Below are 27,999 nucleotides of genomic sequence, written 5' to 3'. Positions count from 1 at the left end.
GATGGCAGGGTCAGGATTTGGCATAAACAGCATGAATCCATCTGTGCTAAACTGTTTTCTTAGCATATATTAGGAGCCTTAATACCAAATGAGAATCATTTAAATCCCATAGCCTGAGTATTGTTATTGACAATGTGCATCCCTTATAGCCACTACTGGGTGCCGCAAGGCAGCCATGGGTTGATGGACCAAATCAAATTTATTTTATGGTCCATATGGTAGGCAAAACCAGTGCTGGCCACTGTCAATCATGAAGGATGTGAGTGAAGATAAACACAACCCACCATATAACATCCTAAGAATGACAAACACATTTTATTTAATTTAATTAATTTTGCTGAATTTCTCCATAAGCAACTTTTGCCCAAGGAGTGCGGTGAAAAAAAATGCTGATACTCTAGTGGTTCAAGAAGGTTTGGGCACCACTGTTCACAGGCTAATGTGACATGTCACATAGGGATCTGTGTACTTACCCTTGGATATAGATAAAGTACCAGCCAATCAGCTCCTAACTGCCATGTTACAGGCTGTGTTTGAAAAATTATGGTTAGGAGCTATTTGGTTGTTACTTTCTCTGTCCACTTTATCTCTCTACAAGTCTTAGTACATAGACCCCATAGTCACATAACACGCCATCTTATATTGTTTCACTTCCATGGCCATGAATACAGTTGACCCAATGGCCCCCAGAGTCACCAGATCTCAATCCAGTAGAAGACATTTGGAATGTCATACATCATAGCCTTGTATCTAGAATGTGAAGCCAACAGAGCAGCAGCAGCTGTGTGATTTTTAACGTGACCGCGTGGGCCAGAGTCTGAGGAAGGATTCCAGCACCTTGCTGAATCCATGCCATTAATAATGTACCCATTTACTATTATTAATTGCAATTTCTCTTACGTCCTAGAGGATGCTGGGGACTCCGTAAGGACCATGGGGATAGACGGGCTCCGCAGGAGACATGGGCACTTTAAGAAAGACTTTAGGTATGGGTGTGCACTGGCTCCTCCCTCTATGCCCCTCCTCCAGACCTCAGTTTACTACTGTGCCCAGAGGTGGGTGCATTACAGGGAGCTCTCCTGAGTTTCCTGTCAGAAAGTATATTTGTTAGGTTTTTTATTTTCAGGGAGCCTGCTGGCAATAGACTCCCTGCATCGAGGGACTGAGGGGAGAGAAACAGACCTACTTTAATGCTAGGCTCTGTTTCTTAGGCTACTGGACACCATTAGCTCCAGAGGGATCGGTACGCAGGTCTCACCCTCGCCGTCTGTCCCAGAGCCGCGCCGCTGTCCTCCTCGCAGAGCCGGAAGATAGAAGCCAGATGAGTATGAGAAGAAAAGAAGACTTCAGAGGCGGCAGAAGACTTCATGATCTTCACTGAGGTAACGCACAGCAGTAAAGCTGTGCGCCATTGCTCCCATACACCTCACACACGGCAGTCACTTTAAGGGTGCAGGGCGCAGGGGAGGGCGCCCTGGGCAGCATATGAACCTCTCTTTGGCAAAAAAAAAAAAAATATATATATATATATATATATATATATATATATATATATATATATATATACAGCTGGGCACTGTATATAAAGAGCCCCTGCTAGTTTTTTAGTATATTTCAGCGGGACAGAAGCCCGCCGCCGAGGGGGCGGGGCTTCTCCCTCAGCACTCACCAGCGCCATTTTCTCCACAGCACAGCGCTGAGAGGAAGCTCCCCGGACTCTCCCCTGCTTATTCCACGGTGAAAGAGGGTTTTAAATAAATATATATATATATATATATATATATATATATATATATAAATATAAAACAGCGCTACTGGGTAAACATATATTTATTGTGTTTTTTCCTGGGTCATATAGCGCTGGGTGTGTGCTGGCATACTCTCTCTCTGTCTCTCCAAAGGGCCTTGTGGGGGATCTGTCTTCAGATAAGAGGATTCCCTGAGTGTATGGTGTGTCGGTACGCGTGTGTCGACATGTCTGAGGTAGAAGGCTCTCCTAGGGAGAAGGGGGAGCAAATGAATGTGGTGTCTCCGTCGACAACGCCAACACCTGACTGGATTGATATGTGGAATGTTTTAAGTGCTAATGTAAATTTATTGCACAAAAGACTAGACAAAGCTGAAGCTAGGGAACAGCCAGGGAGTCAAGCCATGTCTGTCCCTATGTCGCAGGGACCTTCGGGGTCTCAAAAGCGCCCACTATCCCAAATAGTAGACACAGATACCGACACGGATTCTGACTCCAGTGTCGACTACGATGATGCAAAGTTACAGCCAAAATTGGCAAAATGTATTCGATATATGATTATTGCGATAAAAGATGTTTTGCATATCACAGAGGAACCCCCTGTCCCTGACACGAGGGTACACATGTATAAGAGAAAGAAACCTGAGGTAACCTTTCCCCCCTCACATGAGTTGAACGAATTATGTGAAAAAGCTTGGGAATCTCCAGACAAAAAACTGCAGATTCCCCCAAAGGATTCTTATGGCGTATCCTTTCCCGCCAACGGACAGGATACGGTGGGAATCCACCCCTAGGGTGGACAAAGCATTGACATGCTTATCCAAAAAGGTAGCGCTGCCATCCCAAGATACGGCTACCCTCAAGGATCCTGCTGACCGCAAGCAGGAGGTTACCTTGAAGTCCATTTACACACATTCTGGTACCTTACTCAGACCGGCGATTGCGTCGGCCTGGGTTTGTAGCGCTGTAGCAGCATGGACAGATACCTTATCAGCGGAAATTGAGACCCTAGATAAGGATACCATTTTATTAACCCTAGGGCATATAAAAGATGCTGTCTTATATATGAGAGATGCTCAAAGAGACATTAGTCTACTGGGTTCTAGAATCAACGCTATGTCGATTTCTGCTAGACGAGTCCTCTGGACCCGGCAATGGACAGGTGATGCCGACTCAAAGATGCATATGGAGGTTTTACCTTACTAGGGTGAGGAATTGTTTGGGGAAGGTCTCTCGACCTGGTCTCCACAGCTACAGCTGGTAAATCAAATGTTTTGCCTTATATTCCCTCACAGCCTAAGAAAGCGCCACATTATCAAATGCAGTCCTTTCGATCACAAAGAAACAAAGTACGAGGTGCGTCCTTTCTTGCCAGAGGTAAGGGCAGAGGAAAAAAGCTGCACAACACAGCTAGTTCCCAGGAACAGAAGTCCTCCCCGGCCTCTACAAAATCCACCGCATGACGCTGGGGCTCCGCTAAAGGAGTCCGCCCCAGTGGGGGCACGTCTTCGAGTTTTCAGCCACATCTGGGTTCACTCACAGGTGGATCCCTGGGCAATAGAAATTGTTTCTCAGGGTTACAAGCTGGAATTCGAAGAGGTGCCTCCTCGCCGGTTTTTCAAATCGGCCCTACCAGCTTCTCCCCCGGGAAGGGAGATAGTATTAAATGCAATTCACAAATTGTATCTTCAAAAGGTGGTGGTCAAGGTTCCCCTGCTTCAACAAGGGAGGGGATATTACTCAACCCTGTTTGTAGTCCCGAAACCGGACGGTTCGGTCAGACCCATTTTAAATTTAAAATCCCTGAACCTATACTTGAAAAGGTTCAAGTTCAAGATGGAATCGCTAAGAGCGGTCATCGCCAGCCTGGAAGGGGGGTATTTTATGGTATCTCTGGACATAAAGGATGCATACCTTCATGTTCCCATTTATCCACCTCATCAGGCGTACCTGAGATTTGCGGTACAGGATTGTCATTACCAATTTCAGACGTTGCCGTTTGGGCTTTCCACGGCCCCGAGGATTTTCACCAAGGTAATGGCGGAAATGATGGTGCTCCTGCGCAAGCAAGGTGTCACAATTATCCCGTACTTGGATGATCTCCTCATAAAAGCGAGATCAAGAGAGCAGTTGCTGAACAGCGTCTCACTTTCACTGAAGGTGTTACAGCAACACGGCTGGATTCTCAATATCCCGAAGTCACAGGTGGTTCCTACGACTCGTCTGACCTTCTTGGGCATGATTCTGGATACAGACCAGAAAAGGGTTTATCTTCCGATAGAAAAAGCTCAGGAACTCATGACTCTGGTCAGGAACCTATTGAAGCCAAAACAGGTGTCAGTGCATCACTGCACTCGAGTCCTAGGAAAGATGGTGGCATCATACGAAGCCATTCCCTTCGGCAGGTTCCATGCGAGGACTTTCCAATGGGACCTACTGGACAAGTGGTCCGGGTCACATCTACAAATTCATCAGATGATCACCCTGTCCTCCAGAGCCAGGGTATCTCTCCTGTGGTGGCTGCAGAGTGCTCACCTTCTAGAAGGCCGCAGGTTTGGCATTCAGGACTGGATCCTGGTGACCACGGACGCGAGCCTCCGAGGTTGGGGAGCAGTCACACAGGAAAGAAACTTCCAAGGTCTTTGGTCAAGTCAAGAGACTTGTCTTCACATCAACATCCTGGAACTGAGGGCCATATACAACGCCCTACGTCAAGCGGAGACCTTACTTCGCGACCAACCAGTTCTGGTCCAGTCAGACAACATCACCGCAGTGGCTCATGTAAACCGCCAAGGCGGCACAAGGAGCAGAGTGGCAATGGCGGAAGCCACCAGGATTCTTTGCTGGGCGGAAAATCATGTAAGCGCACTGTCAGCAGTGTTCCTTCCGGGAGTGGACAACTGGGAAGCAGACTTCCTCAGCAGACACGACCTGCATCCAGGAGAGTGGGGACTTCATCAGGAAGTCTTCGCACAGATTGCAAGTCAGTGGGGACTGCCCCAGATAGACATGATGGCGTCCCGCCTCAACAAAAAGCTACAGAGGTATTGCGCCAGATCAAAAGACCCTCAGGCGGTAGCTGTAGACACCCTAGTGACATCGTAGGTGTTCCAGTCGGTCTATGTGTTTCCTCCTCTTCCTCTCATACCCAAGGTGTTGAGAATAGTAAGAAAAAGAGGAGTACAGACAATTCTCATTGTTCCAGATTGGCCACGAAGGACCTGGTATCCGGATCTGCTGGAAATGCTCACAGAAGATCCGTGGCCTCTTCCTCTATGACAGGACCTGTTGCAACAGGGGCCCTGTCTGTTCCAAGACTTACCGCGGCTGCGTTTGACGGCATGGCGGTTGAACGCAGGATCCTAGCGGAAAAAGGCATTCCGGATGAGGTCATTCCTACTCTGATAAAGGCTAGGAAGGACATGACTGCTAAACACTATCACCGTATATGGCGAAAATATGTTTCTTGGTGTGAGGCCAGGAATGCTCCTACGGAAGAATTCCATCTGGGCCGTTTTCTTCACTTCCTACAGACGACTGAATTTGGGCCTAAAATTAGGCTCCATTAAGGTTCAGATTTCAGCCTTATCCATTTTCTTTCAAAAAGAATTGGCTTCTTTCCCAGAAGTACAGACTTTTGTGAAGGGAGTGCTGCATATTCAGCCTCCTTTTATACCTCCGGTGGCGCCTTGGGACCTTAACGTGGTGGTGAGTTTCCTTAAGTCGCACTGGTTTGAACCACTTCAAACGGTGGAGTTAAAATATCTCACTTGGAAGGTGGTCATGTTATTAGCCTTGGCTTCGGCTAGGCGAGTGTCGGAATTGGCGGCTTTGTCTCATAAAAGCCCCTATCTGGTTTTCCATATGGATAGAGCGGAATTGCGGACCCGTCCTCAATTCTTGCCTAAGGTGGTGTCATATTTTCATATGAACCAATCTATTGTGGTGCCTGTGGCTACGCGAGACTTGTAGGATTCCGAGTCCCTTGATGTAGTCAGGGCTTTGAAAATTTACGTGGCCAGAATGGCTAGAGTCAGAAAAACAGAAGCACTGTTTGTCCTATATGCAGCCAACAAGGTTGGCGCCCCTGCTTCAAAGCAGACTATTGCTCGCTGGATCTGTAACACGATTCAGCAGGCGCATTCTACGGCTGGATTGCCGTTACCAAAATCGGTCAAGGCCCATTCCACTAGGAAGGTGGGCTCGTCTTGGGTGGCTGCCCGAGGGGTCTCGGCACTACAACTATGCCGAGCTGCTACTTGGTCGGGTTCAAACACCTTTGCAAAGTTCTATAAGTTTGATACCCTGGCTGAGGAGGACGTCCTGTTTGCTCAATCGGTGCTGCAGAGTCATCCGCACTCTCCCGCCCGCTTGGGAGCTTTGGTATAATCCCCATGGTCCTTACGGAGTCCCCAACATCCTCTAGGACGTAAGAGAAAATAAGATTTTAAACCTACCGGTAAATCTTTTTCTCGTAGTCCGTAGAGGATGCTGGGTGCCCGTCCCAAGTGCAGACTACTTCTGCAAGACTTGTATATAGTTTTGCTTACATAAGGGTTATGTTATAGTTTTCATCGGTCTTGGACTGATGCTATGTTGTTTTCATACTGTTAACTGGTTAGTATATCACAAGTTATACGGTGTGATTGGTGTGGCTGGTATGACTCTTGCCCTTGGATTAACAAAAATCCTTTCCTCGTACTGTCCGTCTCCTCTGGGCACAGTTTCTCTAACTGAGGTCTGGAGGAGGGGCATAGAGGGAGGAGCCAGTGCACACCCATACCTAAAGTCTTTCTTAAAGTGCCCATGTCTCCTGCGGAGCCCGTCTATCCCCATGGTCCTTACGGAGTGCCCAACATCCTCTACGGACTACGAGAAAAAGATTTACCGGTAGGTTTAAAATCTTATTTCTCTAACGTCCTAGTGGATGCTGGGGACTCCTTAAGGACCATGGGGAATAGACGGGCTCCGCAGGAGACATGGGCACTTTAAGAAAGAATTTAGATTCTGGTGTGCTCTAGCTCCTCCCTCTATGTCCCTCCTCCAGACCTCAGTTTGAATCTGTGCCCGGACGAGCTGGGTGCTGTTCAGTGAGCTCTCCTGAGCTTGCTGTAAGAAAGTATTTTGTTAGATTTTTTATTTTCAGGGAGCTCTGCTGGCAACAGACTCCCTGCATCGTGGGACAGAGGGAGAGAAGCAGCCCTACTCTCTGAAGATAGGTCCTGCTTCTTAGGCTACTGGACACCATTAGCTCCAGAGGGATCGTACACAGGATCTCACCCTCGTCGTCCGATCCCAGAGCCGCGCCGCCGTCCCCCTCGCAGAGCCGGAAGACAGAAGCCGGTTGAGCATAAGAAGCAAGATGACTTCGAAATTGGCGGCAGAAGATTCCAGTCTTCACTGAGGTAGCGCACAGCACTGCAGCTGTGCGCCATTGCTGCCACACACACCTCACATACTCCGGTCACTGTAAGGGTGCAGGGGGGGGGGGGGCGCCCTGGGCAGCAATTGGGACCTCTTTGGCAAAAGTTTAGCATATATACAGTTGGGCACTGTATATATGTATGAGCCCCCGCCAAGAAAATGTATATTTAAGCGGGACAGAAGCCCGCCGTTGAGGGGGCGGGGCTTCTTCCTCTGCACTCACCAGCGCCATGTTTTTCTCCACAGCACCGCTGAGAGGAAGCTCACCAGCCTCTCCCCTGCAGATTCACGGTAGAAGAGGGTAAAAAGAGAGGGGGGGCACATAATTAGGCGCAAAAATCATTATAAACAGCAGCTACTGGGTTAACATTAAGTTACTGTGTTATTCCTGGGTTAATAGCGCTGGGGTGTGTGCTGGCATACTCTCTCTCTGTCTCTCCAAAGGGCCTTGTGGGGGAATTGTCTTCAGATGAGCATTCCCTGAATGTGTGGTGTGTCGGTACGTGTGTGTCGACATGTCTGAGGTAAAAGGCTCCCCTAAGGAGGAGATGGAGCAAATATGTGTGTGAGGGGTGTCTCCGTCGACAACACCGACACCTGTTTGGATATGTGTAATAAAGTGCGAAGGTGAATTTATTGCACAAAAGATTAGAGAACAGACAGGGAATCTACCCATGTCTGTCCCTATGTGGCAGAGACCTTCAGAGTCTCTCAATGCTCACTATCCAAAATAATATACACTGATATCGACACGGAGTCTGACTCCAGTGTCGATTACGATAATGCAAAGTTACAGCCAAAATGGCAGGAAAGTATTCAATATATGATTATTGTAATAAAAGATGATTTGCATATCACTGATGACTCATCTGTCCCTGACACAAGGGTACACATGTTAAAGGGGAAGAAAGCTGAGGTAAATTTCCCTCCTCTCATGATGAAAAAGAGCGGGAATCTCCAGACAAGAGACTGCAGTTTCCCACAAAGAATTCTCAGGGAGTATCCTTCCCCTACTAGGGCCAGGATACGATGGGAATCTTCCCCTAGGGTGTCACGTTTGCCCAAAAGGTAGCCCTGACTTAACAGCTATCCTCAGGGATCCTGCAGATAGCGTGCACATTCTGGTACACTACTCAGTCCGGCGATTGTGTCGGCATGGGTTTATAGCGCTGTAGCAGCGTGGACAGGTACCTTATCAGCAGAGATTGAGACCCTAGTATGTATGTGTGTATGTATGTATGTGTGTATATATATATATATATATATATATATATATATGTATATTAAAGAGGCTGTCTTAAGATATATATATATATATATATATATATATATATATATATAAAACATGCCCAAAAAGGAATTAGTCTACTGGGTTCTAGAGTCAACGCTATGTCGATTTCTGCTTGACGTGTCCTGTAGATATGCAATGGACAGGTGATGCCGACTTAAGAGGCATATGGAAGGCTGAGGATTGTGTGGAGAAGGGATCTCGGACCTGATCTCCACTGCCATGGCTGGTAATTCTGATCTTTTGCCTTATATTCCTGCACAGCCTAGGAAAGCACGACATTATCAAATGCAGCCTTTCGATTACAAAGAAACAAGAAATTCCGAGGTACGTCCTTTCTTGCTAGAGGCAGGGGCAGAGGAAAGAAGCTGCACAACACAGCTAGTTCCCAGGAACAGAAGTCCTCCCCGGCCTCTACAAAATCCACCGCATGCCGCTGGGGCTCCACAGGCGGAGCTAGGCCCGGTGGGGGCACGTCTTCGTAATTTCAGCCACAAGTGGGTTCACTCCCTGTTGGATCCCTGGGCAATATTGTGTCTCAGGGATACAAGCTGGACTTTGAGGAGATGCCCCCTCATCGACGGCCCTGTCGGCTTCCCCCCACGAGAGGGAAATAGTGTTAACTGCAATTCCCAAATTGTATCTTCAACAGGTGGTGGTCAAGGTTCCCCTCCTTCAACAAGGAGGGGGTTATTATTCGACCATGTTGTAGTGCCGAAACCGGACGGTTCGGTCAGACCCATATTGAATTTAAAATCCCTGAACATATACCTGAAAGGGTTCAAGTTCAAGATGGAATCGCTAAGAGCGGTCATAGCAAACCTGAAAGGGGGAGATTTTATGGTGTCTCTGGACATAAAGGATGCATACCTTCATGTCCCCATTTATCCACCTCATCAGGCGTACCTCAGATTTGCGGTACAGGATTGTCATTACCAATTTCAGACGTTGCCGTTTGGTCTCTTCGCGGCCCCGAGAATCTTCAGCAAGGTAATGGCGGAAATGATGGTGCTCCTGCGGAAGCAAGGTGTCGCAATTATCCCGTACTGGGACGATCTCCTCATAAAAGCGAGATTAAGAGAGCAGTTGCTGAACAGCGTATCACTTTCTCTGGAAGTGTAACGGCAACACGGCTGGATTCTAAATATTCCTAAATCGCAGTTGGTTCCTATGGCTCATCTGCCTTTCCTAGGCATGATTCTAGACAAAAGGGTTTATCTCCCGATAGAGAGAGCTCAGGAGCTCATGACACTGGTCAGGAACCTATTAAAACCAAAACAGGTGTCAGTGCATCACTGCACTCGAGTCCTGGGAAGGATGGTGGCATCATACGAGGCCATTCCCTTCGGCAGGTTCCATGCGAGGACCTTTCAATGGCACTTATTGGACAAGTGGTCCGGATCACATCTTCAGATGCATCGGTTAATCACCCTATCCCCCAGGGCCAGGGTGTCTCTCCTGTGGTGGCTGCAGAGTGCTCATCTTCTCGAGGGCCGCAGATTCGGCATTCAGGACTGGATCCTGGTGACCACGGATGCAAGCCTCCGAGGGTGGGGAGCAGTCACACAGGGAAAAAAGTTCCAAGCTCTGTGGGTAAGTCAGGAGACTTGCCTTCAAATCAACATCCTGGAACTAAGTGCCGTATACAACGCCCTACGTCAAGCGGAGACCCTGCTTCGCGACCAACCGGTTCTGATTCAGTCAGAAGCCACCAGAATTCTTCGCTGGGCGCAGAATCACGTAAGCGCACTGTCAGCAGTGTTCATCCCGGGAGTGGACAACTGGGAAGCAGACTTCCTCAGCAGGCACGACCTCCATCCGGGAGAGTGGGGACTTCATCAAGAAGTCTTCACGCAGATTGCAAGTCGGTGGGAACTGCCACAGGTGGATATGATGGCATCCCGCCTCAACAAAAAGCTACAGAGGTATTGTGCCAGGTCATGAGACCCTCAGGCGATAGCTGTGGACACACTGGTGACACCGTGGGTGTTCCAGTCGGTCTATTTATTTCTTCCTCTTCCTCTCATACCCAAGGTGCCGAGGATAATAAGAAAAAGAGGAGTGAGAACAATCCTCATTGTTCCAGATTGGCCACGAAGGACTTGGTATCCAGATCTGCAAGAAATGCTCACAGAGGACCCGTGGCCTCTGCCTCTAGGACAGGACTTGTTGCAACAGGGGCCCTGTCTGTTCCAAGACTTACCGCGGCTGCGTTTGACGGCATGGCGGTTGAACGCCGGATCCTAGCAGAAAAGGGCATTCCGGACGAGGTCATTCCTACGCGGATAAAGGCTAGGAAGGACGTGTCAGCTAAACACTATCACCGTATATGGCGAAAATATGTTTCTTGGTGGGAGGCCAGGAATGCTCCTACAGAGGAATTCCAGCTGGGCAGTTTCCTTCACTTCCTACAGTCAGGAGTGAATTTTGGCCTAAAATTGGGTTCCATTAAGGTCCAGATTTCGGCCCTATCCTTTTTCTTTCGAAAAGAGTTGGCTTCTCTACCAGAAGTTCAGATGTTTGTAAGGGAGTGCTGCATATTCAGCCTCCTTTTGTGCCTCCAGTGGCACCTTGGGATCTTAACGTGGTGTTAAGTTTCCTGAAATCACACTGGTTTGAACCAATGGTGGAGTTAAAATATCTCACGTGGAAAGTGTTCATGCTATTATCCTTGGCTTCGGCTAGGCGTGTGTCAGACTTGGCGGCTTTGTCACATAAAAGCCCCTATCTGGTTTTCCATATGGATAGAGCAGAATTGCGTACCCGTCCACAATTTCTGTCAAAAGTGGTGTCATATTTTCATATGAACCAACCTATTGTGGTGCCTGTGGCTACTCGTGACTTGGAGGATTCCGAGTTACTGGATGTGGTCAGGGCTTTGAAGGTTTATGTAGCCAGAACGGCTAGAGTCAGGAACACGGAATCACTGTTTATCCTGTACGCATCCAACAAGCTGGGTGCTCCTACTTCAAAGCAAACTATTGCTCGCTGGATCTGTAACACGATTCAGCAGGCTCATTCTGCGGCTGGATTGCCGCTGCCAAAATCAGTTAAAGCCCATTCCACTAGGAAGGTGGGCTCTTCTTGGGCGGCTGCCTGAGGGGTCTCGGCATTACAGCTGTGCCGAGCGGCTACTTGGTCAGGTTCAAACACTTTTGCAAAGTTCTACAAGTTTGATACCCTGGCTGAGGAGGACCTATTGTTTGCTCAATCGGTGCTGCAGAGTCATCCGCCCGTTTGGGAGCTTTGGTATAATCCCCATGGTCCTTACGGAGTCCCCAGCATCCACTAGGACGTTAGAGAAAATAAGATTTTACTTACCGGTAAATCTATTTCTCGTAGTCCGTAGTGGATGCTGGGCGCCCGTCCCAAGTGCGGACTTTTTCTGCAATACAGGTTGAGTATCCCATATCCAAATATTCCGAAATACGGAATATTCCGAAATACGGACTTTTTTGAGTGAGAGTGAGATAGTGAAACCTTTGTTTTTTGATGGCTCAATGTACACAAACTTTGTTTAATACACAAAGTTATTAAAAATATTGTATTAAATGACCTTCAGGCTGTGTGTATAAGGTGTATATGAAACATAAATGAATTGTGTGAATGTAGACACACTTTGTTTAATGCACAAAATTATAAAAAATATTGGCTAAAATTACCTTCAGGCTGTGTGTATAAGGTGTATATGTAACATAAATGCATTCTGTGCTTAGATTTAGGTCCCATCACCATGATATCTCATTATGGTATGCAATTATTCCAAAATACGGAAAAATCCCATATCCAAAATACCTCTGGTCCCAAGCATTTTGGATAAGGGAGACTCAACCTGTACTTGTATATAGTTATTGTTGCAATAAGGGCTATGTTATTGTTGCATCAGGGTTGTACTGATGCTCTGTTGTTGTTCATACTGTTGACTGGGTAAGTTTATCACAAGTTATACGGTGTGATTGGTGTGACTGGTATGAATCTTGCCCTGGATTTCCAAAATCCTTTCCTCGTACTGTCCGTCTCCTCTAGGCACAGTTTCTCTAACTGAGGTCTGGAGGAGGGGCATAGAGGGAGGAGCCAGTGCACACCCATACCTAAAGTCTTTCTTAAAGTGCCCATGTCTTCTGCGGAGCCCGTCTATTCCCCATGGTCCTTACGGAGTCCCCAGCATCCACTACGGACTACGAGAAATAGATTTACCGGTAAGTAAAATCTTATATTTTTCTCTGACGTCCTAGTGGATGCTGGGAACTCCGTAAGGACCATGGGGGATAGCGGCTCCGCAGGAGACATGGGCACAAAAGTAAAGCTTTAGGACTACCTGGTGTGCACTGTTTCCTCCCCCTATGACCCTCCTCCAAGCCTCAGTTAGATTTTTGTGCCCGGCCGAGAAGGGTGCACACTAGGGGCTCTCCTGAGCTTCTTAATGAAAGTTTAGTTTTAGGTTTTTTATTTTTAGTGAGACCTGCTGGCAACAGGCTCACTGCATCGAGGGACTAAGGGGAGAAGAAGCGAACCTGCCTGCTTGCAGCCAGCTTGGGCTTCTTAGGCTACTGGACACCATTAGCTCCAGAGGGACCGAACACAGGCCCAGCCTCGGAGCTCGGTCCCAGAGCCGCGCCGCCGACCCCCTTACAGAGCCAGAAGCAAGAAGAGGTCCGGAAAAATCGGCGGCAGAAGACATCAGTCTTCAACAAGGTAGCGCACAGCACTGCAGCTGTGCGCCATTGTTACTCAGGCACACTTCACACTTCGGTCACTGAGGGTGCAGGGCGCTAGGGGGGGGCGCCCTGAGCAGCAATGTAAACACCTTGGTTGGCATAAATACACCACATATAACCCCCAGGGCTATATGGATGTATTTTAACCCCTGCCAGAACTCACCAAAAAGCGGGAGAAAAGGCCGCCGAGAAGGGGGCGGAGCCTAACTCCTCAGCACACAGGCGCCATTTTCCATCACAGCTCCGCTGAAAGGACGTCTCCCTGACTCTCCCCTGCAGTCCTGCACTACAGAAAAGGGTAAAAATAGAGAGGGGGGCACTAATTTGGCGCAGTTTTAATACTAACAGCAGCTATAAAGGGAAAAGCACATTTTATAGTGGTATTCCTGTCTATATATATATATATAGCGCTCTGGTGTGTGCTGGCATACTCTCCCTCTGTCTCCCCAAAGGGCTAGTGGGGTCCTGTCCTCTATCAGAGCATTCCCTGTGTGTGTGCGGTGTGTCGGTACGATTGTATCGACATGTTTGAGGTGGAAAATTTATGGAGGCGGAGCAATTGCCTATTATAGAGTTGTCACCCCCTAGGGAGTCGACACCTGAGCGGATGAACTTATGGAAGGAATTGCGTGACAGTGTCAGTTCTTTACGACAGACAGTTGACGACATGAGACAGCCGGCTACTCAGCTTGTGCCTGTCCAGGGGTCTCAAACGCCATCAGGGGCTTTAAAACGCCCGTTACCTCAAATGGCAGACACAGACACGGATACTGACTCCAGTGTCGATGATGAGGAGACAAACGTGACTTCCACTAGGGCCACACGTTACATGATTGAAGCAATGAAAAATGTATTGCATATCTCTGATAATACAAGTACCACTAAAAAGGGTATTATGTTTGGTGAGAAAAAACTGCCTGTAGTTTTTCCTGTATCCGAGGAATTAAATGAAGTGTGTGATGAGGCGTGGGTTTCCCCCGATAAAAAACTGATAATTCCTAAAAGGTTATTGGCATCGTACCCTTTCCCGCCAGAGGATAGGGCACGTTGGGAAACACCCCCTAGGGTGGATAAAGCGCTCACACGCTTGTCTAAACAGGTAGCACTACCCTCTCCTGATACGGCCGCCCCAAAGGAACCTGCCGATAGAAAGCTGGAGAATATCCTAAAATGTATATACACTCACACGGGTGTTATACTGCGACCAGCAATCGCCTCAGCCTGGATGTGCAGTGCGGGCCTGGCGTGGTCGGATTCCCTGACTGAAAATATTGATACCCTAGATAGGGACAGTATATTACTGACTATAGAGCATTTGAAAGATGCATTTCTATATATGCGTGATGCACAGAGGGATATTTGCCGACTGGCATCAAGAGTTAGCGCGCTGTCCATTTCTGCAAGAAGAGGTTTATGGACGCGGCAGTGGTCAGGTGATGCGGATTCTAAAAGGCACTTGGAAGTATTGCCTTATAAGGGGGAGGAGTTATTTGGGGTAGGTCTATCAGACCTGGTAGCCACGGCAACTGCTGGAAAATCCACATTTTTACCCCAGGTAGCTTCTCAACCTAAGAAGACGCCGTATTATCAGGCGCAGTCCTTTCGGCCCCATAAGGGCAAGCGGGCAAAAGGCGCCTCATTTCTGCCCCGTGGCAGAGGGAGAGGAAAAAGGCTGCAACAAACAGCCAGTTCCCAGGAACAAAAGCCCTCTCCCGCCTTTGCAAAGTCCTCAGCATGACGCTGGGGCTTTACAAGCGGACTCAGGCACGGTGGGGGCCCGTCTCAAGAAGTTCAGTGCGCAGTGGGCCCACTCGCAAGTGGACCCCTGGATCCTTCAGGTGGTATCTCAGGGGTACAAATTGGAATTCGAGACGTCTCCCCCTCGCCGTTTTCTAAAGTCTGCTTTACCGACGTCTCCCTCAGACAGGGAGGCAGTATTGGAAGCCATTCACAAGCTGTATTCCCAGCAGGTGATAATCAAGGTACCCCTCCTACAACAGGGAAAGGGGTACTATTCCACACTATTTGTGGTACCGAAGCCGGACGGCTCGGTGAGACCAATTTTAAACCTAAAATCCTTAAACACTTACATACAAAGGTTCAAATTCAAGATGGAGTCACTCAGAGCAGTGATTGCAAACCTGGAAGAAGGGGACTATATGGTGTCTCTGGACATAAAAGATGCTTACCTACATGTCCCCATTTTCCCTTCTCACCAAGGGTACCTCAGGTTTGTGGTACAGAACTGTCACTATCAGTTTCAGACGCTGCCGTTTGGATTGTCCACGGCACCCCGGGTCTTTACCAAGGTAATGGCCGAAATGATGATACTCCTTCGAAGGAAGGGAGTTTTAGTTATCCCTTACTTGGACGATCTCCTGATAAGGGCAAGATCCAGGGAACAGTTGGAAGTCGGGGTAGCACTATCTCAGATAGTGCTGCGCCAGCACGGTTGGATTCTCAATATTCCAAAATCGCAGCTGATCCCGACGACACGACTTCTATTCCTAGGGATGATCCTGGACACAGTCCAGAAAAAGGTGTTTCTCCCGGAGGAGAAAGCCAGGGAGTTACCCGAACTAGTCAGAAATCTCCTAAAACCAGACCAAGTCTCAGTGCATCAATGCACAAGGGTCCTGGGAAAGATGGTGGCTTCTTACGAAGCAATCCCATTCGGCAGATTCCACGCAAGAACCTTCCAGTGGGATCTGCTAGACAAATGGTCCGGGTCGCATCTTCAGATGCATCAGCGGATAATCTTGTCACCAAGGACAAGGGTGTCTCTCCTGTGGTGGTTGCAGAGTGCTCATCTTCTAGAGGGCCGCAGATTCGGCATTCAGGACTGGGTCCTGGTGACCACGGATGCCAGCCTGAGAGGCTGGGGAGCAGTCACACAGGGAAGAAATTTCCAGGGCTTGTGGTCAAGCCTGGAGACATCACTTCACATAAATATCCTGGAGCTAAGGGCCATCTACAATGCTCTAAGCCTAGCAAGACCTCTGCTTCAAGGTCAGCCGGTGCTGATCCAGTCAGACAACATCACGGCAGTCGCCCACGTAAACAGACAGGGCGGCACAAGAAGCAGGAGGGCAATGGCAGAAGTTGCAAGGATTCTTCGCTGGGCGGAAAATCATGTGATAGCACTGTCAGCAGTGTTCATTCCGGGAGTGGACAACTGGGAAGCAGACTTCCTCAGCAGACACGACCTCCACCCGGGAGAGTGGGGACTTCACCCAGAAGTCTTCCACATGATTGTGAACCGTTGGGAAAAACCAAAGGTTGACATGATGGCGTCCCGCCTCAACAAAAAACTAGACAGGTATTGCGCCAGGTCAAGGGACCCTCAGGCAATAGCTGTGGACGCTCTGGTAACACCGTGGGTGTACCAGTCAGTGTATGTGTTCCCTCCTCTGCCTCTCATACCCAAGGTACTGAGAATCATAAGAAGGAGAGGAGTAAGGACTATACTCGTGGCTCCGGATTGGCCAAGAAGGACTTGGTACCCGGAACTTCAAGAGATGCTCACAGAGGACCCGTGGCCTCTACCTCTAAGAAGGGACCTGCTCCAGCAGGGACCCTGTCTGTTCCAAGACTTACCGCGGCTGCGTTTGACGGCATGGCGGTTGAACGCCGGATCCTGAAGGAAAAAGGCATTCCGGATGAAGTCATCCCTACCCTGATCAAAGCCAGGAAGGATGTAACCATACAGCATTATCACCGTATTTGGCGTAAATATGTTGCGTGGTGCGAGGCCAGGAAGGCCCCTACAGAGGAATTTCAACTGGGTCGTTTCCTGCATTTCCTGCAAACAGGACTGTCTATGGGCCTAAAATTAGGGTCCATTAAGGTTCAAATTTCGGCCCTGTCGATTTTCTTCCAGAAAGAACTGGCTTCAGTTCCTGAAGTTCAGACGTTTGTCAAGGGGGTACTGCATATACAGCCTCCTTTTGTGCCTCCAGTGGCACCTTGGGATCTCAATGTAGTTTTGGGGTTCCTAAAATCACATTGGTTTGAACCACTCACCACTGTGGACTTAAAATATCTCACATGGAAAGTGGTAATGCTGTTGGCCCTGGCTTCAGCCAGGCGTGTCTCAGAATTGGCGGCTTTATCCTATAAAAGCCCTTACCTAATTTTTCATACGGACAGGGCAGAATTGAGGACTCGTCCTCAATTTCTCCCTAAGGTGGTTTCAGCGTTTCACTTGAACCAGCCTATTGTGGTACCTGCGGCTACTAGGGACTTGGAGGACTCCAAGTTGCTGGACGTAGTCAGGGCCCTGAAAATATGTTTCCAGGACGGCTGGAGTCAGAAAATCTGACTCGCTGTTTATCCTGTATGCACCCAACAAGCTGGGTGCTCCTGCTTCTAAGCAGACTATTGCTCGTTGGATTTGTAGTACAATTCAGCTTGCACATTCTGTGGCAGGCCTGCCACAGCCAAAATCTGTAGAAGCCCATTCCACAAGGAAGATGGGCTCATCTTGGGCGGCTGCCCGAGGGGTCTCGGCTTTACAACTTTGCCGAGCAGCTACTTGGTCAGGGGCAAACACGTTTGCTAAATTCTACAAATTTGATACCCTGGCTGAGGAGGACCTGGAGTTCTCTCATTCGGTGCTGCAGAGTCATCCGCACTCTCCCGCCCGTTTGGGAGCTTTGGTATAATCCCCATGGTCCTTACGGAGTTCCCAGCATCCACTAGGACGTCAGAGAAAATAAGAATTTACTTACCGATAATTCTATTTCTCGTAGTCCGTAGTGGATGCTGGGCGCCCATCCCAAGTGCGGATTGTCTGCAATACTTGTACATAGTTATTGTTACAAAAATCGGGTTATTATTGTTGTGAGCCATCTTTTCAGAGGCTCCTCTGTTATCATGCTGTTAACTGGGTTCAGATCACAGGTTGTACGGTGTGATTGGTGTGGCTGGTATGAGTCTTACCCGGGATTCAAAATCCTTCCTTATTGTGTACGCTCGTCCGGGCACAGTATCCTAACTGAGGCTTGGAGGAGGGTCATAGGGGGAGGAGCCAGTGCACACCAGGTAGTCCTAAAGCTTTACTTTTGTGCCCAGTCTCCTGCGGAGCCGCTATCCCCCATGGTCCTTACGGAGTTCCCAGCATCCACTACGGACTACGAGAAATAGAATTATCGGTAAGTAAATTCTTATTTTTTTCTACAAATGGTTATGCTTTCTACATCAATTCTTGAGTGGATATGCCGCCACCCATGGGCATAACTATAGTGAGTGCAAGGGGTGCCAATGCTATGGGGAGGAGAGGCTTAGGGGGCACCATACCGAGCTTATATAATTGTCTTAACAAGTTCCTAAAATTGCCTGCTAAGAAATTGGGTTCGGTCAATTATGTGGGTATGAAAAGGGGTACTCGTCAGTGACTATCTGTTTCTCCTACTTGGTAAAGCTCTGCACTGATATGATCCATCTCCCACACGCCTGTTTTATGTTCATACACAGCAGAGCTGATCAGTAAGACCTCGGATAGTAGGCCTTTCCTTAGTTACAGCCTTTGTGAAGCTGGGGGGGCGGGAATTGAGCTCCAAGTTTAGGACTTTTCTGGAAAGTGACAGTGTGCCTAAATTTGAAAGTCTCCACTGAAAATGGAATGTCCTGCAATAGGAAGTATCCCCCACAGGTAGGTGATGGTTTGTCTCCGGCTCGTGTATGGTATAATGTGTACTAGCAACACTACAATGTGGCATATTGTGAACTGGGGAGAATACAATGTGGCGTAATATGTATTGTGTGGTACATTGTGAACTATGGCACTTCTATGGAACATGAAATGAATAAGGACAATATTATGGGGCATAAAATGTACAACTATTGTGGAGAGAGGTTTCTCTCTAGAAGCATTGCTATGGGACCCACAAAGTTCTGTCTACACCCCTGCCCCCACTACAACTTACCTGAATCTAATGACACCTTGTGAGAAAATGTGCTTCCTTATTCTGTCTGTTTCAAGGTGTGTCATCTGTACTCCTAAACATTAATTGCATGCAAAACTTTAGATGTGTGTGCATATTTTCCCTCAACATATTAACCCCCCTTCAAAAAACAATGATTAAGTCCTTTTATTTTCTATCTCTAGGTTTTACCAAGACAGACATGTGGGCTTTTCACTCATACAATATTCTACAATGAATATCCAGGAGGTTCTAAAGAACTTGACAAGTCCATCCGTGGTGGGGAACTGTTCCTGACTGTCCTCCTGAACCCGGTGAGAGCACATGCACATACAGTGGGGGGCGAGCCTTTGCCAAGTCAGGAAGCACTAGTTTTATGTTCTACAGAACTTTTAGCAGAATCCATGTACAGTACTACAGCTTTGCAAGGCTGATGTTATTGTTCTCATCAACCACGTGTAGTTTGCTGAATGTGTGCCACCCTGCAAATGCACTTTGTATTCTTCTGCTCATTCTCCCAGGATAATCCATCCTTTAGATTATGTCGCTGGTACTTGAGCGCTAAATAAATCTGCATTGGAATATGGTTTTACTGCTCAATATATTCTATACCAGTTACAAAGCCATTTATTTTATAGTACATCCCAAAGCTTGCAATAGCAACTGTTTGTTTATGGTTAATGATCTCTTTCTTGTTTGTATTTTATTTGTTTCTTTATCTTTTGAGCTGTCTATTTAGCTTTTCTAGCTTTGCGGGACAGTCTCCTGCTGCCTACATTAGTTTAAAAGACAAATTTTCAAAACACTTTGTAAAGACCGATATCTGACTTCATGGGGTTCTTTCCCCTGGGAGACACTTCCATTGCACTGTGGGGGTAGGTAGGGGACCCTAATGAAATGTGGTTTCTATAAAAGATTGACATTTACTTATATAGCACCTGCATATTCCGTTGCGCTTTACAAAAGAGATGTGCTAGACCACTGCACCACCATCACCCCACACAACACCTATTTAACTTGTGTATTACAATTGGAAGGGTCTTTTAAACACCTCTGCTCTGATCGTCGTGGCAGACCACCACCCAGGAATACACTGCAAATATATCAGCCCCCAGGAGGATTCTAGCATGTGCTAGTGTGATGGTGGAAGAATCCATAATGCCTAGGTTACCGTGCTCCCTGTAATGAGAGGACATGCGGTCAGAGTGCCCTGAGCACAGTTTGTGAAACAAATGCTAAAAATATAGACTGAAGTAGTCCTTTGGAGTGTGATTTGTAGTCTCCTGTATCTGCTGCTCTTTCAGTGCCAGTATACTGAAGACTATGATAATGCCATATAGGACACAGAGCCACTTGGACCTCTGTTCCAATTGTCACATTTGTTGTGCCTTAGATTTAAATGAGTTGACAATGATCCTTTAGTTACATAAATGTGATAGATGGGAGCATAGCTGTCTCAGCGGCTGTGAGATTTTTCACCTAATAATCTTGTTTTCCACCTTAAGTACTGAGCGTTGTTCCCATCTCTTAGTCATTCCCAGACCTTTCATCATCTCTTTGTATTTCAGCTGCCTGATTGTTACGGTTATGCTGACATCAGTGCTCATTTTACATTTCCTCAAACGTTCGGCACATGTTACTACCACAGAGAATGGGTTACTTGTTTAGCTTTACCAAGTAACCTGTGTACAAAGCATTTTGTACACATGGATCTGCCCCTGGGATACTAATCGTCTGATTATAGCAAAAAGTCCTGGATTATTCAAGGGTGTATTGCAGGTAAATCATTGCGGTTATCCTGCTGTGGTTCACGTAGTGCCTGATGGAGGGCTGGCACAATTGCCTCTCAATATGTTCCCGAACAAGCCGCAGCTGCGTGCATATATGCAAAGCGGCAACCATCTCAACATCCGTGCAAGTGGGCACCAGTAGCATATGTACCTGATTTACACCAGGTATACAGTATTTGTCACATGCTTATTTTTTTTTTATTTTTTTATTTTTTAAACCATTTGATTACAAAACATGCTTTCACTGTGGGGCATCAGTAGAACGCTAATACAGCAGAAACCACTCTCCATCTACTGCATTACAAGTATATGATCAACAAAGAAACACCGATTCACAAGCAGTTCACTAGTGCTGGCATCTACAGTCACCTGCAAGTAATAAATGTTTCTCTAGCATCCATAAGGGATATTGGGGAATCTAGTACGACGGGTATAGGCGGGGTCCAAAGGAGCCAGTGCACTTTAAATTTCTTCAACTGGGTGTGCTGGCCCCTCCCCTGTATGCTCCCTCCCACAGGTAGTTTTGAAAAAAGTGCCCTTAGGAGAGGATGCACATCTAAGAGCTCCAGAGAGTTTTCTTCAATTTAGAGATGAGCAGGTTCGGTCTCAGAGAACCGAACCCTACCGGACTTTGCCTTCCGAGTTTGGTTCCGAGCCAGGCTCGGGTTTTCCCACCTGACTCGGAAACCCGAACGCTGCAAAACGCCATCATCCCGCTGTTGGATTCTCGCGAGATTTGGAATCCATATAAGGAGCCGCGCGTCAGTCCAGTCTCGGAGAGTGTATTGAGAGAACTTGTCCTCAGTGTTCAGGGTCTGTGTGGGGGTGGAAAAGTGGGGTGTCGAGTCTTCTGCTGTGTTGTGCTGCATCAGTCCAGCCAGTTAGTGTTGGTGTCCTCTCCTGCCCGTGTAGCTGTATAAAGTGGTGCTGTGTTGTGCTGTCCAGTCCAGTGTAGTCAGTGTATTGTGCTGCATCAGTCCAGCCAGTCACAGTGTTGGTGTTATCTGCTGCCATATATCCAGTGTAGCTGTATAAAGTGTTGTTGTGTTGTGCTGCATCAGACCAGTGGTAGTGTCCTGTTCATCAGTCATTCCAGTGAAGATATATGCTGCTGCTATATGTCCACTGCTGCCGTATAATAATTATAACAACAACCACAAGTCCCTTACAGTGTTGTTATGTTGTGCTGCAACAGACCAGTGATAGTGTCCTGTTCATCAGTCATTCCAGTGACGATATACGCTGCTGCTATATGTCCACTGCTGCCGTTTAATAATAACAACCACAGGTCCCTTACAGTGTTGTGCTGCATCAGACCAGTGATAGTGCCCTGTTCATCAGTCATTCCAGTGACTATATACGCTGCTGCTATATGTCCACTGCTGCCGTATAATAAGAACAACAACCACAAGTCCCTTACAGTGTTGTTGTGTTGTGCTGCATCAGACCAGTGGTAGTGTCCTGTTCATCAGTCATTCCAGTGACGATATATGCTGCTGCTATATGTCCACTGCTGCCATATAATAATAATAATAATAACAACAACAACCACAAGTCCCTTACAGTGTTGTTGTGTTGTGCTGCATCAGACCAGTGGTAGTGTCCTGTCCATCAGTCATTCCAGTCTTTCCTGTGCCGCATATTGTCTCATATAACTCCCAAAAAATAATGGAGAACAAAAATTTGGAGGATAAAATAGGGAAAGACCAAGAAGAACCACTTCCTCCTAGTGCTGAAGCTGCTGCCACTAGCCATGACATAGACGATTAAATGCCATCAACGTTGTCTGCCAAGGCCGATGCCCAATGTTATAGTAGAGGGCATGTAAAATCCAAAAAGCCAAAGTTCAGTAAAAAGAACCAAAAAAGAAATTGAAATGGTATGAGGAGAAACGTAAACTTGCCAATATGCCATTTACGACACGGAGTGGCAAGGAACGGCTGAGGCCCTGGCCTATGTTCATGGCTAGTGGTTCAGCTTCACATGACGGTGGAAGCCCTCATCCTCCCGCTAGAAAAATTAAGAGTTAAGCTGGAAAGAGCACAGAAAAGAACTGTGCGTTCTGAGATGATATCACAAATCCTCAAGGAGAGTCCAAGTGTGTCGGCAGTTGCGATGCCTGACTTTCCCAACACTGGACAGGAAGAGGTGGCTCCTTCCACCATTTGCACGCCCCCTGCAAGTGCTGGAAGGAGCACCCACAGTCCAGTTCCTGATATTCAAATTGAAGATGTCACTGTTGAAGTACACCAGGATGAGGATATGGGTGTTGCTGGCGCTGAGGAGGAAGTTGACGATGAGGATTCTGATGGTGATGTGGTTTGTTTAAGTCAAGCACCGGGGGAGACACCTGTTGTCCATGGGATGAAGAAGCCCATTGTGATGCCTGGGCAAACTACCAAAAAAAGCCACCTCTTCGGTGTGGAATTATTTCTCAACAAATCCGGACAACAGTTGTCAAGCCATCTGTTGTCTGTCAATCTGTAATAAGTAGGGGTGAGGATGTTAACCACCTAGGAACATACTCCCTTATACGTCACCTGCTGCGCATTCATCAGAAGTCAGTGTCAAGTTGTGAAACTTTGGGTAAGAGCGTAAGCAGTCCACTGACACCTAAATCCCTTCTTCCTCCTGTACCCAAGCTCCTGCAAGCCACACCACCAACTCCCTCAACGTCAACTTCCTCCTCAGTCAGGAACGTCAGTAGTCCTGCAGGCCATGTCTCTGTCAAAACTGAGGAGTCCTCTCCTAACCGGGATTCCTCCGTAGGAACCTTGAGTGGTACGCCTGCCGTTGTTGCCGCTGCTATTGTTGCTGCTGGGAGTCGATCGTCATCCCAGAGGGGAAGTCGGAAGACCACTTGTACTACTTCCAGTAAGCAATTGACTGTCCAACAGTCCTTTGTGAGGAAGATGAAATATGACCGCAGTCATCCTTTTGCAAAGCCGATAACTGAGGCCTTGACAGCTATGGTGGTGTTAGACGTGCGTCAGGTATCCACCATTAGTTCAGTGGGACTTAGAGAATTGTTTGAGGTGCTGTGTCCCCGGTATCAAATCCCATCTAGGTTCCACTTCTCTAAGCAGGCGATACCGAGAATATACACAGACGCGCAGTGGAGAATGTTTTCCGTCTTGTGCAAGGTTCTCCAACCCTTCGAACTTGCCACACGTGAAGTCAGTTCAGACACTGCCAGCTTGAGTCAGGTCATTCCCCTCATCAGGCAGAAGCAGCTGGAGAAATTGAAGGAGGAGCTAAGACCGAGCGATTCCGCAAAGTATGTGGGACTTGTGGATGGAGCCCTTCATTCGCATTGCCAGGATTCAAGGGTGGTCAATCTGAGCACTACATTTTGGCCACCGTGCTCGATCCTAGGTTTAAAGCCTACGTTGTATCTCTTTCCAGCAGACACAAGTGTGCAGAGGTGCAAAGACATGCTGGTTAGTAAATTGTCAACTCAAGCGGAACGTGACCCGTCAACAGCTCGTCCTTCAATTTCTCCTGCCACTGGGGCTGCAAGGAAAAGGATAAGATTTCCTAGCCCACCCGCTGGCGCTAATGCAGGGCAGTCAGGAGCGAAAGCTGACATCTGGTCCGGACTGAAGGACCTGCCAACGATTACTGACATGTCTACTGTCACTGCATATGATTCTGTCACCATTGAAAGAATGGTGGAGGATTATATGAGTGACAGCATCCAAGTAGGCATGTCAGACGGACTGTATGTATACTGGCAGGAAAAAGAAGCAATTTGGATGCCCTTGCACAAACTGGCTTTATTTTACCTAAGTTGCCCCCCTCCAGTGTGTACACCGAAAGAGTGTTTAGTGCAGCCGGTAACCTTGTCAGCGATCGGCGTAGGAGGTTACTTCCACTAAATGTGGAGAAGATGATGTTCATCAAAATGAATTATAAATTCCCCCGGGAAGACCATTACCAGCAAATACACTCAAGTATGAAATCGCAATTGCAGGCATCCAGGGAAGCTCCCGGCCAGATTGCAGGAAAATTGCATGGAAGTCATTGCTGAGATACATCTCCCTAGTTTATGGGGCCCTTTACTCCGTCATTGCAGCGGGCGGAGCTACATCAGAGCAGGACCTGAGGTGTTTTGGCGCCTTCCTCTACTTACTGCAGCCATCCACAGCACATACAGCACTTCCTGATTCCTCCGCCACGCTGGATATCTGGTACAGGGTGTAGCAAAGGGGGAGAGCCGCTTGTGTACACTATCTGGATCCTATTTAGGACAAAAATTGTTTGTTTACTGTATTATAGGGAGCTGACAGCCTCACTGGGGCTGTGCAGCTCAGGGTATACTGGTGTCCTCTCTGTGTCTCCTCTCACATACAGTAGGGCAGGCTTGCAGTATCACTGTCTGTGTGTATGTTGTTGTGCTTACTATGAAACATGGGTAAACACAAGCTGTGCAGTGTATGTCACTCCAGATTCTCTCCATTATCTACTGATTCTGTTTCATGTGAACAATGCAGTCAATCTTCACAAATCAGGGAAGGGGCTGGGGGAGAGGGTCCAGAACCCCACTGGTTAGGCTCTCCTAAAACTATGATGTCAGATATGTTATCCCAGCTCACTGCTAATGTGCAGAAGACTTAGCTACTACAACAAGATGTTGCAGATTTAGCTGCTAGGGCAGATGCGCAGCCCCCCCTCTCTCATGCAGGTCCACAGCAACGTGGGTTACCTGCTCTACTCTCTAAAACAGATGATATACAGGAGGATGGGGATGACCTGGAATCCCGTTAGTGGGGATCCCGGTTCTGCTCAGGGTATTGAACCCCTAATTCTGGCTATACGGGATGTGTTAAAGCTCCCTCTACAGGACGTTGCGTCACAGCAGTCGTTTTTCTTTGTACAAAACAAGCCTGTCACTTTCCCTGACTCTACAGAGTTAGATGACCTATTCAAACAGGCATGGAAGAATCCAGACAAAAAATTCCAAGTGTTCAAAAAGTTTTTGTGCACTTTCCCATTTGCTCCTCAAGGTTGACATTTTTGGGCGGAAACCCCTGGGGTGGATGTCTCAGTCTCTCGCCTGTCTTAAAAAGGCAGTGCTGCCTGCCCCGGGCTCCTTTACCATGAAGGATCCTGGGGATAGGAAGATAGAGACTACCCTAAAGTCTACATACACAGCAGCCGGTATATCACAAAGGTCGGTCATTGCGGGTTGCTGGATGATCCATGCCATTCATTCCTGGGCCACTCAAATTCAGGGGGGCCTCTTGGGAGATATGCCCTTAGTTACTATGGTAACCCTCCTAAAACACATTCAGGACACTACACGTGTCCTCTGTGATTCACTCAAGTAGATTAATTAATGCTTGGACTTCTGCCATGGCAGTGTCTGTGCACAGGGCCTTGTGGTTGCGTCAGTGGATAGCGGACGCGGAACCAAACGTAGTGTGAAATCCCTCCCCTTTTCTGGGGAATGGCTCTATGCCTATGGGGTTGAATTGTATACCTGGATTTCCAAAGTTACGGCTGGGAAATCCACGTTTCTCCCCTCTGGTGCCTATCCGGGGCAGTCTGTCCAGTCCTTTCGGTCTCACAGATTTCGATCTAAGGCCAGAGGTGCCTCTAATGCGGCTAGAGGGACCAGAGGTAAGTCCAGAAAACCTGCAAGCACCAGTTCTCAGGAACAGTCCACCGGTTCTACATCCACTAAGGCCTCAGCATGATGGTGCCCACCCACCCCGAGGGGATCTTGAGGTGGGACCTCGACTGCGTCACTTCAGCCGCGTCTGGGAGACTTCCTGCCAGGATACCTGGGTCAGAGATCTCGTTTCTCAGGGCTACAAGCTGGAGTTCGACAGTACTCCTCCCCAATGATTTTTAAAATCAAGCTTTCCAGCTTTGGAGGGTATGCAGGTTACGTTGCAACAGGCCATCTGAAAGTTGGTCCAGTCCCACGTCATTGTTCCAGTACCAATACCGCAACGCGGCAAGCTGTTTTACGCAAACCTGTTTGAGGTGCCGAAACCGGACGGTTCGGTCAGACCCATTTTGAATCTGAAATCTTTGAATCCTTATTTGAAGGTATTCAAGTTCAAGATGGAATCCCTGCAAGCAGTGATTGCAGGCCTGGAAGAATAGGAATTTATGGTCTCCTTGGACATCATGGACGCCTACATCCATATTCCGATTTGGCCGTCTCATCAGGCGTACCTGCGGTTTGCCCTTCTGGGCAATCATTTTCAATTCCAGGCACTACCCTTCGGCCTGTCCACACCCCCGAGGGTGTTGACGAATATGATGGTGGCTGTTCCAACTCCGGGTCCAGGGTGTCAATGTTGTCCCTTATCTGGTCGATCTTCTGATAAAAGCACGATCCAAGCAGCTTTTGTTGCTCCATATCGACCACACTATCCGACTTCTGTAATGCCATGGGTAGATTCTCAATCTACAGAAGTCCCACCTGGAGCCAACTCCGTGGCTCCTGTTCCTGGGGATGTTTCTGGGTACGGTGGCCCAGAAGGTGTTCCTCCCAGAGGACAAAGCGAGAACGCTTCAGGAGATGGTCCGCATGGTACTCCGACCTGCTTGAGTGTCCAGCCATCTTTGCATCAGATTGTTAGTGAAGATGGTCGCCTCATACGAGGCGATCCAATATGGGAGGTTCCATGCTAAAACATTTTAATTGGATCTCCTGAGCAAGTGGTCCGGATCACATCTACAGATGCACCGGATGATTTGGTGGTTACCTCAGGCCAGGATTTTCCTCCTGTGGTGGGTGCAGTCCTCCAATCTCCTGGTAGGCCGGAGTTTTGGGATTCAGGATTGGACTCTCCTCATGACGGATGCAAGTGTGCGAGGATGGGGAGCTGTCACCCAAGGGGCGCAGTTCCGGGGCAGGTGGTCAGCCCACGAAGCCCTCCTTCCGATCAACATTCTGGAACTTCGGGCGATCTACAATGCTCTGCTTCAGGCCTCTCCTCTGCTCACGGATCACTTGATCCAAGTTCAGTCGGACAATGCCACTACGGTGGCATACATCATTCGTCAAGGAGGTACAAAAAGCAGAGCCTGCATGCGAGAGGTGTCAAAGATACTCCTCTGGGCGGAAAGAAATGCAAGAGCAATGTCAGCA

General features: G+C 48.0%; 1 protein-coding gene across 1 annotated transcript in view; it reads left to right on the top strand.

Annotated features, from left to right (window-relative positions):
* Positions 1 to 27,999, top strand: part of NDST2 (N-deacetylase and N-sulfotransferase 2) — a 337,717-nt gene that overhangs the window by 270,881 nt on the left and 38,837 nt on the right. Inside the window, exon 6 of the mRNA XM_063961347.1 lies at positions 19,287 to 19,415. Within this exon, the coding sequence (XP_063817417.1) occupies positions 19,287 to 19,415 (129 nt within the window). The remainder of the gene's footprint in view (positions 1 to 19,286; positions 19,416 to 27,999) is intronic.

The sequence above is a fragment of the Pseudophryne corroboree genome, chromosome 3 (genome assembly GCF_028390025.1).
Source record: "Pseudophryne corroboree isolate aPseCor3 chromosome 3, aPseCor3.hap2, whole genome shotgun sequence".
NCBI classification, from domain to species: domain Eukaryota; kingdom Metazoa; phylum Chordata; class Amphibia; order Anura; family Myobatrachidae; genus Pseudophryne; species Pseudophryne corroboree.
The sequence above is the reverse complement of the archived record's forward strand: the minus strand, read 5'-3'. Positions and strand labels throughout refer to the sequence as shown.